At 49.7% G+C, this 15,250-nt stretch overlaps 1 protein-coding gene across 1 annotated transcript in view; it reads right to left on the bottom strand.

The window, feature by feature from the left end:
* Positions 1-12,331: 12,331 nt before the first annotated feature.
* The window catches only part of ITPR1 (inositol 1,4,5-trisphosphate receptor, type 1), a 162,150-nt gene continuing 159,231 nt past the window's right edge, over positions 12,332-15,250 (bottom strand). The window contains 1 exon segment of the mRNA XM_010159814.1: positions 12,332-13,370. Within this exon segment, the coding sequence (XP_010158116.1) occupies positions 13,284-13,370 (87 nt within the window). The 3' untranslated portion in view covers positions 12,332-13,283.

Here is a 15,250-nt window from a genome sequence, read left to right as displayed (position 1 = left end):
TTGCATTTCCTTGGAAGTCTAACTGATCCACTTGCCTCCGGCTCGCAAAGACAATGTGATTTTCCAGTCCTTACATTGTGGTAGGGCTTATCTGTCTGGAATGTGGTGGGAGATTTATGGCTGCAACGTCACATCCAACGTGCCAGCGTCCATTAGTGGCGATCCAGGTTGGTCATCGCTGCTTCTGCCCCAATTGATGCATTAGCTTGGTTCAGCAGAAACTGGTAATTTAGCACCGTTGTTCGATCAATGTCTCGCTTCCTTTACAAAAGAAACCTTTCAGGGTTTTTAATTGAGTGTCTCCTAATCTGCTGCAGGTATCATATTTCCCGGGTATAATCCTGCAAAAAAGATACTGTTCCATCTTTTAAATAAAATATGCTTAATATATAACTGATGCCTTATGTAAACTTCCTCTAACACTGACAGCGGAGAGCAAACGCGTTTGACATTATCTCTCTTTAAAACAGCATGTAATGCAGTTCAAATATGTTTGTTCCAGTCATAAGGGAAAAGGTGATGATCGTTAACAAGAACCAAATTAAAAAAAAATCCAGCACAGTCATTTTTAAAGTCAAACATAGAGGTTGTTCCAAGCCAAGAGGGAAAAGATTTTCTGCTGTGTTTTCACATGACTGGGACATCAAGGGGTTTTGAAGAAATTGCCACTGCCTTTCCCATTCATAATAACCAGCGGGGGATTAAAACTCGAGTTTGCCCGGGCGGACGTCCCTTGCCGGGTGGATCTGTGAAGAGCTCCGAGGGGTCTGGGCTGGGAGCTCCTCTCTGCAGCCCGGGTGCCCTCCTGCAGCAGGACCTTTGGGGGGTTGGCCAGTCCCTGAGTTTGCTACACAGCATTGCATCGGGCCATACATGAACCCCTGCCTGGCCTGTTCATAAACAAATGCAGAATAAATAGAGCTGGTGGAGCTGAGTTTATTTTGGTTATTTCCCTGGTACTGTAAGGTAAATGCATATTGTGAAAAAGGAAGTTCAGTGCTACGTGGGGCTACTTATTTTAAAGCTTTCTTTTAAAATGTGTCAGTAAGTGGTTACTGCAAATACCAGCCACTTTTCCAAACGCATTTTGGTTTAATGGTACCAGTCCTTCTATTTGATAGCCACTTCTTACAATACATGTATTTTCTGGGACTGGAATTGGCGGTTCCCACTGCAGTGGCTAACTGGCAAGGAAGCAAGGCAGAAGTAGCACAGTCGTGCTCACACTCACCCTGAAGCTCAGTACCAGCCTCTCTGCGGGTACCCCAGTGGCTTCCCAACCAAGAAAGGGACGATAGCGAGCAGTGCTAGACATCTAGAACAAAACAACAAAACAAGAATGTGAAAGTCCTTCTCTGTTGGCAGCTACAGAAGACCAATGATTGAAGTATGCTGATTGCACAAAAAATGGATCAGTTGTGCATCTTCGTACTGAGGAGGAAGCTTTTTTTGATAGCGTGAGACGCAAATCCAAATACCAACAGAGCTGGTGCAGAGAGGTGATGATTACGTGGAAGAAGGTGGCAAAAGTCTATAACATCCCATGCCAGGAACGTCCCTTCCCACCAAAAGGTGTGTGGATGTTCTTGTCCACAAGAGAGGAGAAGAAATTTGTATTACAGGAATGGAGGGGAAGATCAAAGAGGGTCTACAAAACATGTGACCGTTTCGTATTTAAAGAGCTTTTGTGCAACTTGTATGCAAAGTGTCAGACCAATGCAAATTAACACTGCTGAGTCATGGCCAGAGTGGGGATTAAAAAAGTTAATTTAAAATGTGACCTGAAAACTAACACAAGAGAAAGAAAACTATTATCCTGCAGCCTTGGAGTTTTGCGTGTAACGTCACGGTGTACAGTTAGGGGACAGTACTTCGAGGTAAGATCAACACTTTAACAATTTAAATTAAAAACTTCAAGAGCCAAAATTATTGTAAATACCAGGTGAGGAAAAGCAAAAATATTTCTTGTCGCAGCGTCTTTCAGGAGCTTAAAAAATAGCCCCCAACTTCTTAAAACCAAAGGTACGGCAGAGGAGGTGGGTAAAAATCTGAAGAGCAGCAAACCCAGCTTGCAGCTCTGGGCTCATTTCACATAAAGTAAGGATGTATCAATGAAAAGGAGATGATTATTTAAGTTATTCTGTGTTAATTTCTCTCAATATTTTGGGGTTATTCTGCACGGGTTCTGCCTTAACACTGTAAAATCATGCACAGCTTGCACGCCTCCCCGGCAGGGTTTAGCTGAACCCCAGCTTTCCCAGCACTGAGGACACAGGGAGGGTGTTTGCAGCTCTGGAGGCGCTGGGGAGAAATACTGCTTTGCTGGTCCAGAAAAGCAGCTTTTATCTTTCCGTGCAATTCCCCTTGCCCGTGTCTCTGGGATTGGCGTGACTGCTTTCCGAAAGGGGAAGCTGAGGCTGGCTCAGCCGAGGAGTTTGGTGGTAGGGGGATGGATTTGGAGCAAGGGTTATCATGGTCTGGTGCGGATCCATCTTGCACCCGTGTCCCACTGGGGCTACGCCTGCTCTCAGGAGGGGTGCAAAGTCCCTGTCGTCATTCTGGCGTCACTCGGGCATTTATCTTCAAAGGCTCCGGTCGTTATGGAGCTAAAATGGGACAGAGCGAGGTGGGGACGAGGACTTTGGGCTGAAACCGTGGCCACGCCAGCGGGACTACAACCCGCAGCTTATTAAGGCTGAACTTGTGGTGTTCCGAGGTGCTTTGCCAGCTCCCTTGAACTTGCGCGAGGGCTGCTGGTTGTCAGTCCCTGGCACAGCTCCCCTTAAATTCCTGTCCGGTTGGCCCGGTGGCTTAGGCAGCACAGCGTCGGAAATCTGTCTGAACATAATCTTCAGCCGTGTTGTTTTTTACCAACGGCATCCTTCCACTCGTGCATTCTCCTGGCAGTTTCCCACCTTTCCCCTCAGTTGTGGTGAGTCCACCGGAGGCGAAGGCTGGAGGAGGAGGCTCCGTGCAGGAGGCCGGGCAAGGGCTCTGACTCTGGGTGGGTGCTAGGAGGAAAACCCCTGAGCATTCAAATGAAGGGCAGGAGTAACAGCTGTAGTAGGGTTTATATTCTACCCATCATGGGACTTTCGGTTGTTTCCTATCTGTTTTTCAGTAACACGTCTGGTGGTTACAAAATGAGCAGTATTTATCTGACCCCGGAGTCAGAGACATTACCTCATTGTCACGGGGTCAGTGGCAATTAGACTGCAAAGCCCAGCCAAGCAGTGCCGCTGGGTACAATAGGCTGTGGCAGGCTTAACCTTTACGGTCACCGCTGCTGCGCAGGGACGGCCCAGCAGCGCGTTACGGCCCTGCGGCCCCGTGAAGCCAGGCCCGGCATTTTAATAGCAACAGCAGAGCAGAAAAGGCCCTCTCCTTCCGTAACCCGGCCCAGGAGGCTCACGCACGCTTATCGGAGTATACGTTAAAAGACTGCAGTATATTCATTTAGGCAGGATTAATGGTTTAATGGTTTATAACAGTCTATCTCGATTTTGAGTTAAAAATTAAGTTATTCCCCCGAAAAAGGTGTAGTAACGGTTGAAGGCAATGCGAGTACAGTAACCCATAGGCATCAGTCATCCCATAGCTGCCATAAAGACGGCGTACGAAGGTTAGGAGCCAGCTCAGCAGCTGTGCTCAGCGTAACCAACTCAGCAGGGAGAGGCAGCTGAATTTAACCTGCAGTGCAGAGCGTGATTGCAACGGCTCGTGCACTGGGGTAGCAGTGCAGGGGCCATACCCGCTCCTGCCCTCGGCGCCGATTAGCAGCAGAGCCATGCCCTCGAGGGCATTTAAGAACTGAAACCAGGTGCTTTTCCTTTCTGCAGGTGGCAACCTTATATTTCTCGTCTGTTACTCTATGATTATTCATCGTGCATACTTCCTATTCATACACGATAGACTTGAATCACAGGTCTACCCCGTGCAGGCCAAAACGTGGTAACTCGGAGTGTAAGAGCAATTCACTTTCAGATAGCACGTTTAATAGTCACCCCAAATGAGACGGCTGAGCCGCCAGATGAAGGACGTTGGTCGCCAGCTTCCCACTGTTAATAATTATTGACTGAAAGGGTTTGTCAGGCTGGGTGGGCAGGATGCTGCGGGAATGCACGCAATAGGAGCTCTGCCTCATCCTGGCTGGCTGCCAGAAGGGCTTTCCTCCTCCATGTTGTCACTGGTCCCTCTGAATCATTCTGTCTGCCCGGCTTGCTCTTGCACGATTTCTTGCACCACCTCTGTTTTTTTTGGTTCAGGAAAATTTAACGTTCTGCCTGTTTATTTTTCCACCGTATAAAATTTGGTTTTGGCATAGGCTGTGATAGCCCAGCTCTCCCAAAGAGAGAAGCTGGGGGAGAGGTTGGGGGGTAGCACTGTAGGTCTTTTGCATGTAACCTTCCCTTTGCCTTTACAATTCCAATTGCTCAGAATTAGGGTGAGGCTGTGGGTGAGGAGCAGGACTTTCCCCTACTGTCCTGTCAGACTGCGCACTAGACCAACAGAAAGACTAGGAACTAGACGCACAAAAGGTCTGAAAAACAAAAATCCGAGTGTTTCAGTTCTTGCCTTGTAGGTACCAACTCAAGCCCCGCGTCTGGGGTCTCGGTTCCCCGACAGGCAATGGGGAGGAAAGGGCGGTTATACACTGGAGGCAGGAGAGGCTCCTGTGGCAGCTGGCAGAGGTCTGGCTGCTGGTCAGCAGGTGACACGTGCTGAGCTGCTTTTCTCCACGCTGGATTCATGGCTGGGAGCTCTGCCCAGCAGCAAGGTGGGAAGGAAACCGTGGTACAAGCGGGCAGCAGCGTGGAAGTGCCACCCACAGCACTCCAAAAGTGGGAGCCGGGAGCAGTGCCCTTTCATGCCCAGGGAAGGTTTTGATCTAGTTCTTTTGGGCAAAAGCTGTAACTAGGAGGGTAGGTGCGACCAGCAGCAAGATTTTGGCCTGAACCATTTACATTTCTAACACCCGGCCCTGCTCGCTGCCGTGCTGGGTCTCCCCACGTTTTAAACGGGCCCGAGGCCATCCTGGCTCCGAAAACATTCACTTGCTCAGATCACATGGCTCGGGCTTGGGGGCTTGGACACACACAAGGCATGAAGTACTACATATTGTCAAGAGCTAGACTGTCCCAAGGGTGGCAGTAAATAGGGATTTAGATGCTGAGAGGATTATTCTGGAGCTGGACAGGGAAGATAGACTCCTGAGTCTTGGTAGCACTCTTTTGGCTAGGCACTGCCAGAGCAGGGGGCTCTGAGAGACATGGGTACGGGGCTCAGTCGGCATGAACTGCCTGACACGAATCCCCACTCAGGTCGTCACCTGCCTTTGCTCCAACTCCCCAGGCACGTTGGTATTTCCCATAATAGCTGCTCTCGGTTTGTGCCTGCAGTGCCCAGCAGCTCACCCAGTCCCTGCTGGGTTTCAGCCTTCAGGCTGGACAACACCCAACCTTCTCTGATAAAACGGAGAGCCCCCCCAAACGCAGCAGCACCCGCGGTTTGCCCTTCAGCGCAAGCTGGCAGGGAGCAGCAAGGAGAAGGGCCCGATGGCGATTTCTCACTGGCAGGGTTGAGGACTAGTTGTTAGGGCGTTCCCGTACAAAATGGACTGTCCTGTTTGGGGTGGTACAAGGAAGGTCCCCCACCACCACGGCCACCCATGCCAGGTATCCTCTGCACTGCTGCCGGTGCCGTTGGCTCTGTGCGGAACATCTTCACGGGGCCATGAAGAAACCTGGGAGCGGCTGCGATGTCACTGACAGCAAAGGCACTGCAAGAAACCTGCCTCTCCGTCTCTCTTCCCAACATTTACATTGAGCAGGTTTGGAGGCCATCATTTCCTTCCATTCCTCCCACTTCCTAATATTAGGGGAAAAAATGGAGCAAGCTCTTACGGCCAGCCACAAACACACACCTTCAGGAGAAAGGCTCCTGGGTGCAGCGGAGCGGGATGCCTGGGAACACGTTCAAGGTGAGCCCGTCAGTGGCGTTTCCCTGGGGATGGCTCATCCCGCTTGTCTAGCCTTGCCTGTTTGAGGTTTTCCATAGATCTGGCTTCTTCCAGACACAGAGCAGCCGCAGATTTGGGGCTGTCTTCAGGGTGAGCCTGGATTTCCATGGACTGGCATTTTGGGTTTAGATCCTGTTGTTAGCTCTAGATCTAAGCAGTCACAATCCAGATTGCTCCCTGCAAAAATCTCCTAGCACTGAGCTGAACTGTCATCCCTGAATGAGATTCAGTGGCTGCAAACGTTCCAGCCAAGGGCAGGAGGTACATTTACTTACTGAAGGCAGTTAGTCACTGGGGCACGTTGCAAAAGTCTACACCAAAGTTTCTGGGAGATATTTTTCATGAAAATAAGCAGTTTACCCACCAGTTAGGGGGTTGGAGACGGGACCCACTGGGAGATACTCTGGGATCTGGATCCTGCAGGTAGTTGTGCCACTTGATTATAATGGTTCTTTGGTTTATGAGTAATGAATCATCCTGTGAGTCAATTGATGTGAAAACTGCCATGGTGTGTAAATAGAGGCAAACTGCAATTTTTAACTACTTTCAGGTATGCTAAGACTGAGAGGATATAATTTTCCTTCTGTAATTTAATCATACACAATGTTTGCTCCCATCATTCATAAGTAAAAGTTTCTTACAGACTTAACAGATTGTGTTTCCATCTTCGCTGTGTAAAAACGGTATTATGGACAAAAGTGAAATGGAAATCATAACAGAGCATCTCCGCTATTTTAAGTGTCATATTGAAACACATGGAACAGATACGCAATTCCACTCTTCGCTGCCTTCAGATTTGGTGATCTGTGTATTTGCTCAGCGCTAGAAAAGGAAAGTGAAAACAAACCCATTGCCTCAATATGCCCCGGGAACAGGCTTCGCTTCTGCCCTTTCCCTTAGGACTGGGTACCATTTCCAGGCAGTGGAAGGGCTGCGGGCAAGCTAAACCTGCAAAGTCAGTCCTGAAACAAGACAACAGAGAGAAAAAGTTAAAAAAAACAGGGGGGAAAAGGACTGGGTGCCAGGGTGAGAACAACCAGCTGAGGAGGACTGATGGGTGAGAAAGCCAAGAAACGTATGTGAAGGATGGCAAGGACGGATCTCTTTTGGATGGAAAAGCTTCCCTGAGATGGGCCTGGCTGTTCCTGCCCCGTGCTGCTCCTGGGGAAGCACCTGCCTTGAGGCAATTTATCCAGCTGTCAGCTTGTTTTCACACAGACGTACATGCATCCTGGGATTGTGACTTTGGCCAGGCACAGGGTGGTTTTCCCGTATCGTGATTATTTTTGACATTTCAGACCTTTTTCCCGTGTTGCAGTGGGACGAGCCGCTTCCATTTTTCCCACGGAGACCTGAGCGCAGGAAAAAAAGAGGGTCCAGCTGCCATCGGAGCCAAGCTGCAATGGCTTCACACAGCTGGGGACCCTCACTACGGCCTCATCCAGCCACAAAAGCGCTGCAGGTTTTGTGCATGTTCCTACCAGCAGTTAAGGTCTAAATCAATTAGCATTTTCTGCTTTCTTTCTGCAAATTTTTCTAGGAGCAATTCCAATTGCATCTGTATTCAAACTTCCCTAGAGCTGCTTTGATTCGGTCAAGACTTGTTCTCTTTTCCTTCCAACCTTACATAATTTCATTTCCAAGCATCCCGTCACGCCTGTAACTGCAGCAGAGAGGCATTGCAACAAGTCCCGAGAGCACACCAGAAGCGGGCTAGCTGGCCTGATACGACTCTTCGGCGGGGCATCTCCCGTCAGCGTAGCAGAGCTGAATTTCTACGTGACTAAGCACATTGGCAGTGGTGCATCTTTAGAGTACGGCTCCATATTTGTCTTTCCTTCCTCACTTTGTCTCAGCTTAAAAAAAAAAAAAGAAGAGGGTTCATACGCTACGTGCTGACAAGACTCAACTATTATGGATGGCAGGAGGGGTATGAGGCTCACAACACAGCCGAGTACTGGAAAGATATTTGTCACTGCAGATTTTGCTTGTCATATGCAGAGATGACATGCAGATCTCCCCTCTGACAGATTGATAGTCATTCCGAGATGCATCCGCCCACAAAAACCACAGACATGCTGCTTTACTCAAATCTTTACTTTAACCACTACTTTGTGATGCAAAACTGGTGGAGTTTTTGGTACTTTTTGTTAAAAATGAAATCTTTATAGGGGTTTTCCAGCATCCTTGCTAGTTACTAAAAACAAATCAACATTAGCCTGCTGGATGGGACGACTCAGTTTACTTGTGGGTGGTTTTGATATTCATCTCATTAACATGTTTAGTCTGAAAGAAGGCTGGAAAGGTAGTAAATAAAAAATTGGACATAGAAGCACTACATCTCTCCCAAAGTTATTCCTTATGTCTTGGTTACAACGCCAGTTTCACATAGGTGGAGCATTTGTACCGATTTTACTCCAAATATCAACATCTCATGCTGACCGAGTACAAGATGGGCAACATGTGTCTGTAGAAGTTAAATGTACAGCTTACGCTCTGCACTGTCCAGGGCCAGGAAATCCACAGGTCGCGACTGAACTTCCATTGTGGCTTGTGAGAACCCAGTCACGTTGGCTCAAAACCAGGTAGTCTCCGATGAAAACAAAGAGCCGCCCAATTCAGTCCCTGGTAGGCTTACGGCCCTTTTGCGCCTGGTGCTGCAGCTACTCGACGCAGTACTTGGGTGTTTTGGCGAGGGCATGCTGCAGGGGCATCCCTTCAACACCTCGCTTTGGGCGATCGCGGAATAACGGCAGGCGGTTCCGCAGGAGAGCACAAAGAACACACACGGCAACGTCTTCAGACGCTTACGTTGGAAACGTGAAAAGGAAAGTACTCCAAATAAGTTTCTCTTGTTCAGAAATACAATGGGCAATTTAAAAAACCCTATTAAGTATGTGTGTAGGAGCATTTCCCATTCTGGCAGACAAGTTGAATTGTTATATGGAGCTATATTATGACTTTCCCGACACGGCATCAATCAAGACCCCATTATGTAACGAGGTATCCATCACACGCGCCCCATCGCGAGTCCCCGCCGCGAGCACGGAGACTGTAATCCCGGCTCCTTTGTCCTGCCCTCTGCCAATTTGCTGCAAAATCGAGGACGAGGCTTGAATTTGTCATTGTGGCGGTCTCGGGGCCGTGGCTGTGCTTTCGGAGCAGTTATTTGCATTGCCTTGATTAGCACATCACCTCCTTCATTAGCTAAGAAAATTCTTATCCACAGACTCAGCCATTCATGCAAATGGAAGAAGACACGGAGATCCTTCCCCTCTAGGACTTTCCATTATTAGCAAAATTGGTAGATTCTTTTTGTCCCTTCCTCTTCGGAAGGTCACTTTCATTTTCACCTCTGAATGAAAGTTCTTATTTAACAGACAAAATAATTGTCTTCCCGAACTTTAACGTACAGAAGCCTGGTGCCAAACGAAATCTCAGGTGCACGCGACGCAGGTGGAAACTCCCAAGTTTCAATCCAATCCTTACACTATCCATCTGTCAGCGTCACCAAATCACTAATTTTACTGGACATCAAGGAACTTTTTAGAGCCAAAATACACCCAACCACGTAGGATCTAAACCTCCTGGACTCAGTGAGTTCCTTCCTACATCCTCAGCAACCATCGCCTTCTCTCCAATAGCACGTGGGACATCTTCCTTCCTCCATCCCTGTTTTCCAGGCTACATAACCCCAGTTTCTCACAAGTCCCCTTTTCCTAAATCCTTGCTTTCGCCCTCTGGCACTCCCACCACCATTTCTTCTGGTGACCAAACCAGAAAGCAGCCCAGAAGGGCTGCGGGGGCACCGGCCGGAGCAGAGTGGGCACTTTTCTGTCGGTGTTCACACCCTGCCCTGTTTCCAGGAGCGAGCTCCCTTCTTCCACAGCAGCACCCATCTGTGGTGGCCCGTGGTCACCCCTGGGCCTCCTCCGGAGGGGTTTTACCCAACCAGCTCCCCCGATCTGCACCCGTTGCTGGGTCGCGGGTGCTGGAAGGCGCTGGTTCCCCCTGGACACCGCCCCAGGTGGGCTCCGATCGAGAAGAAAGTCCGCTCCCTCGCCCCATCTCTGGCTGTGGCCTGCAAGTGCTTGTTTTGCTCCTTCAAGTTATCGTCCAATTTTCATAGCTATTCTAATTGAGTGGACACCAGTTGCAATGTTTCTGAAGGGTGCAGTTCGTTTCTGACATCCCTGACCACTGCAAACTGCAGAGGTAGACGGGAAGAGCCCCGTACCTTATCCTGCAGCATCTCCAGGGGTGATGCTCAGCCCTGCCCCCGGCTAGCGAACTACAGGTACCGTTACAGAATCTGATCTCAGGTTTCAGAGCATTTTTTCCACTTCAGGGTGCAAAAATTGTTAGTAAAACTTTGTTCTTTCAATAGATACTCATCTTTTGTGGGAAAAAATATGCAAAATGTGGTATTTACAGAGGTCCCTCACGCAGATTTTCCTTTAGGTCAGTGACAAGCTGCCACGAGGCGCTGGATCTCAGTCCGGAATGGGAAACCCCTTACACAGGCACTGACGACAGGAGCTGCAGGGTCGAAACTGCTGCCAACGAGAAGAGGGTTTGCTCCATTCCTCCCTTCCTCTGCCACAGCCACGGTGGGCAGAGGCGTTCAGCACATCCAGAACGATCCAAGCCAGAAAGAAAAAACTAGAAAAGTCTTCAAAGCCAAGTAGTGTAAGAAGAAAAAAGGAAAAACGTGTCACGGTCGTGCACGAAGTTTCCTCGCAATCATGAATTCGCAGACATGAACGACCTGTTTGTTGGCGGAGGGGAGGAAGGCGGCAGTAGTCTTCCTCTGCTGACCCGGAGAGGAAGGAGCGTGACCCGCTGTGTCACCACACGACAACCCCCCCAGCGGGGTGCGGCGGTTGCGCTTCGCTCAGCCCCCGCCTGCAGCTGTACCACGGGGAGAAAAGCCCCGTCACTTCTTGCATCTCCCTGCAGCCCCTGGCAAAGCACGACCGCAGGTGAAAACACCAGATTTTACACAGCTGATTTTCACACAGATCACGGCACAGGCCAGGGTTTGTGCTCCTGCCGAAGCACCCAGTATTTTTGCCTTTTTAAGGTAAAGATGAAGCAACGTTGAGCATTTGTACCCATGCCTGCTACCTTCCCAGGCTGCGCTGCAGCCTCCTCCCTCTCACCTGACTGGCAGAGACTCCAGGAAGCCTGACAAATCTGTGTGTGTCTGCTTATCCCTGGATGGCACGAAGGGAAGAAGTGAGTCAGACACATCTCTGCTGCTCGTGGAAAACGAAATCCTGCTCCTTCGTTGCACAACCCCAGCGGCAGTCGCATCCGTCATGCTGCCTCTGCACACACCTCGCTAGGAGCCAGCGGCTGCAGGGGGGAGGAAGACAGACTTCCTGGGATACCTATGGAAATGATGCGTGATCAAGAAGTAAATCTCTGGCTCGGAGACTGCTAGCCAGCCTGCCCTCCCTCCTCCGATGCGCTCGCTTCCGCATTTTGTGATGACCCGTGGTAGGGAGACGCACCCTTTTCAGACAGTTGTGAGCACTTACCAGATTAAAGATGATTAATTGTACCAGGCAGTTCCTGCTACATCCCAATCAAATACACATAACCAGCAACGCTCCTGCACACACGCTCCTTGAAGCTGGAGTGGGTTTCCTTGAACACTCCAGCCGGAGGCTGACAAGCCTAAAATACCCGTGGTAAGAGTCTGAAGCATCCACAGCTGGAGCGATGGCAGGTGAGGCTCCCAGGGCACCAGTGCCTCTCGCTGCCAGAGGAAGGACTCGCTCTGGGATTAGAAGTGCAAGGTCTGAGCTGGGAAAAGCCCCGTCCTTCCCTCCGAGGCCCCTGCAGCTCGGCTTTCCAGGGCACGTGGGCAAGCGCGACAGCAAACGTGACCACACACCACCCTGGAGGGGGAAGACAAACCACCACCAGCCTCTGGCCATAGAGTATTTTGCATCATTTATTTAAATATCTATGTTTATGCATTTACAAATTTTCATAGCTCTGTTTGTAGCTTTTTTTCTGCCTTTTTCTTTTTTTTGTTGTAGACAGTATTGCAGAGAAGTTAGCTTTGTAAAATGAGGTCCATGTATAAAACTATGCAACGGGTTGAAGGGGGAAAAATACATTTCCTTTCATACTCTCTAGAATCAGAAACCAAAGAAAGTGACTGAATGGAGGGGGAGAGGGAGAGGAAGGTGTGGGACAGACCAACCTCAAACCAGTGGCTCTCTCACAAGCATTAATATGTCAGTGCTCAGCTACAGTCCTAAACGGGACAGGTCACGTTTCAGTCGGTGCAATGCCTGTTGGCTAAAGCTTTAGCAGGCACGTGGGTCTCTGTCGAAAAAACAGAAAGGAAAGGATCCTACACACTGAGAATGCAAAGCCCGGACAGCCTCGTGATGGGTTTAGGTGTCATGGCACAAAACGCCTGCAGGAGACTGCACCGACTCACCGCTAGCGCATCCTCATCCCAGACTTCATTTTGCATAAAAAGTTCCCTTTAAGAAATCTTAGCATTTAAAAAACCCGGTATCTGAGCTCTTCTAGCCTCAGTACTTTGAAGAAGTCACTTGAAAAACACCTCCTGCTTTCCTCATTTGGAAACTTCAAAGTAACATTTTGCCTTAACTGATACCAATTTAACAGCTCACAGATTCCCAGTGTTCTCTCTGGGAGGAAGAGGCAACAGATATGGCATTGCAAGATATTTACACACATGGTACAAAAATGTCCAAGGGTATGAAAAATCACCAGTAACACAATTTTGCAGCAGCCTCATTTACACCTGTAATTTTATACCATTTATTACATTGTACTAACACACCAGATTCGAAGATGTGCACTCCCTCTAGGACATTCAGGAGTTACAAATATATTGTGATTGCATAATTCATATTGCACAATTGTATAAAAACATAAATACTAGCTATTCTTTTTTTTTTTTAAATACAAAATACATGTCACATAGTCAAATATGCTTTTCAAGTGCAATTCAGGTGCTCTCTTTAGTCCTTCCAAGAAAAAGGCAATTTTGATAGTTTTGGCACAAAGTTTAACCTCTGTCCCGTGCCAGCAGTTCTAATTACAATACGTATGCCCAAAACTTTATATAGTAGCAGTCATATACATACAGTATAAAACCAGGTTATTTACAAAATGAACCGAACGTACACGGAAGCAGCCTTAGTGGTCGGATCTGAACTCTGGGGTAGCGCGGTTCATGCCGCTGCGAGAGGGGTAAAGGGACCCTCCCGACTTAGGCCGGTTGCTGTGGGTTCACATTCATGGGCGGAGGGTGTCCTAGGAGACCGATGCGCTGTTTCTGCTTCCTCTGCTCCGTCATCTGGAAAATTAAAAAGTTTGCTCATTAGGCCTAGACGCTTCCTGTGCGTCAGCTCGCCGAAGGACCCGGCGCTGCCGTCTGTGGTTAGCGTTTACTCTGAAACACGCTCCCTACCAATAACGCTCCCCCGGCCGCTGTGCCAAGCGCCAACACGGCGAGAGGCAGCTGCAGCCCCGTCTCACGCGCTCATCGGGGACGGCCACGAACCTGCGCGTGCACCGACTGCCGTTTTGCAAGAAAGGAGCTGGGGAGAGCCAGGCGGCCAGCGCGAATGACTGCGGAGAGCAGCTCGCAGAAACCTCCCCCCTTAGAAATTCTTTGTAACCGGTCCAACGTACAAGGCAGACGAGACGCAGAGGGCGGAAAAAAGGGGCGAGCCCTCAAGTTGGGCTGGGAATACCCTTGTCTTCGCTGGAATAGACTCGAGCGCTCCTACTCTCGTCAGGAGCGAGCCAACATCCCACTCCATCTGCCAAAAGCCAAGACGCAAGGCAGGGACGGGAGTTTAACCACCTCGCTGCCAGACAGGCAGACCTTTGGCAGTACTTCCCATCAGATAAAATTACGTTTCTCCCGATTACCGCGATCATGACCTGAAAATGGATCATCAATTGTATTACCAGTATCGAAAAATGGCCACAACCCAATTCTCCCCTCTGTTTTTCAAACCTTGGAAGGTTTCTGACAACTTGCATAAGCCGACACGCCACGTAAAGGAACAACTCCGGCGTGGGCAGTGTCTCCAGCAGCAAACAGCTGGATTGCTGCACGCACTCTCCACCGCTCCCTCTGCGACCGCATCTCAGCTTCGGAGGAGCAGACGTGTGGGATGGCTGCGGCAGCCGTGCCGAGGAGGATGCCAGGACAGCCAGGGGAGCGGAGCCCAACGCCGCTCCTCAGGCAGCCGAGAGCCCCTGCGCCCCCAAAGCGACGTGCAAGCGCACAACCATGCCATTGCACGTGACCCGTGGCAGCACCAAGAGTGTGCACAAGCTCACGCCTGGCTTCTGCTGCTCCTTCCCTCGGGCTGAGCACGCCTGGCTGCACTGGGGCAGGCCAGCCGGCTCGCCGGGGCTTCCCAGCACCCCACCGGTGACTCCGGCAGCACACTCACACACCAGAAAACCTGGCTGATTTGCCCAATAAAGCAATTTGTAGCTCAAGCATAAGATACAATTTATTTTCCTTGATGAGAACTACGTTCCTTGCAATGCTCTTCCTATGACATCTACATCCCCAATATAATTTTTTTGGTTTTCAGCTATGTAATGACAAATGTCAGCCAACATAATTGCTTGCGGAAGTAACTCTGGGAGAAGGGAGATAGCGTGCTCACACTTTCAGATCATTTGTAACATAAACTTGAATGTGTCTGTTTAAAAACTCCAGTTTTGGCCACAGTGGGTGGCTTTCCCATCTCCGGTGCGGAATCCCACACCTGGGCCAGTCGGCCAGGGTCTGGAGTTCATGGTGGGGAAAGGAACTGGTCAAAACAGGCAGTTCTGGGCAACCTCCAAAGGGCCTCGCCACGTCCCATGGGCCGCAGAGGAGCGCACACACCGCTGCTTTCACTCAGGCTAGCTGCGCATAATTACACTCATTCAGCCGTTAGGGAAGGGACTGAGATACCGTAATCCCGCTTGAAACCATAATTAAACGCGACTGCAGCCCAGGGCCTTGCTCATCGCCTGACCCCAGGGGAGGTGGGGCTGTGATTTTACCTACCCAGGAAGATGATCGCAGCCTCACAAGGACAGGTGAGCTTTCCCAAGTCCATTTTCACAAAAGGTTTGTAATGCTTCACAGGCAAACGGGAGCAGGAGAGGGGTCTTCCCATTGCTCTCGGGTCTCAGACACAGACACAAGCCACTCACCTGCTG

Source organism: Eurypyga helias, unplaced genomic scaffold, assembly GCF_000690775.1.
Source record: "Eurypyga helias isolate BGI_N326 unplaced genomic scaffold, ASM69077v1 scaffold29349, whole genome shotgun sequence".
In the NCBI taxonomy this organism is placed as follows: Eukaryota; Metazoa; Chordata; class Aves; order Eurypygiformes; family Eurypygidae; genus Eurypyga; species Eurypyga helias.
The sequence above is the reverse complement of the archived record's forward strand: the minus strand, read 5'-3'. Positions and strand labels throughout refer to the sequence as shown.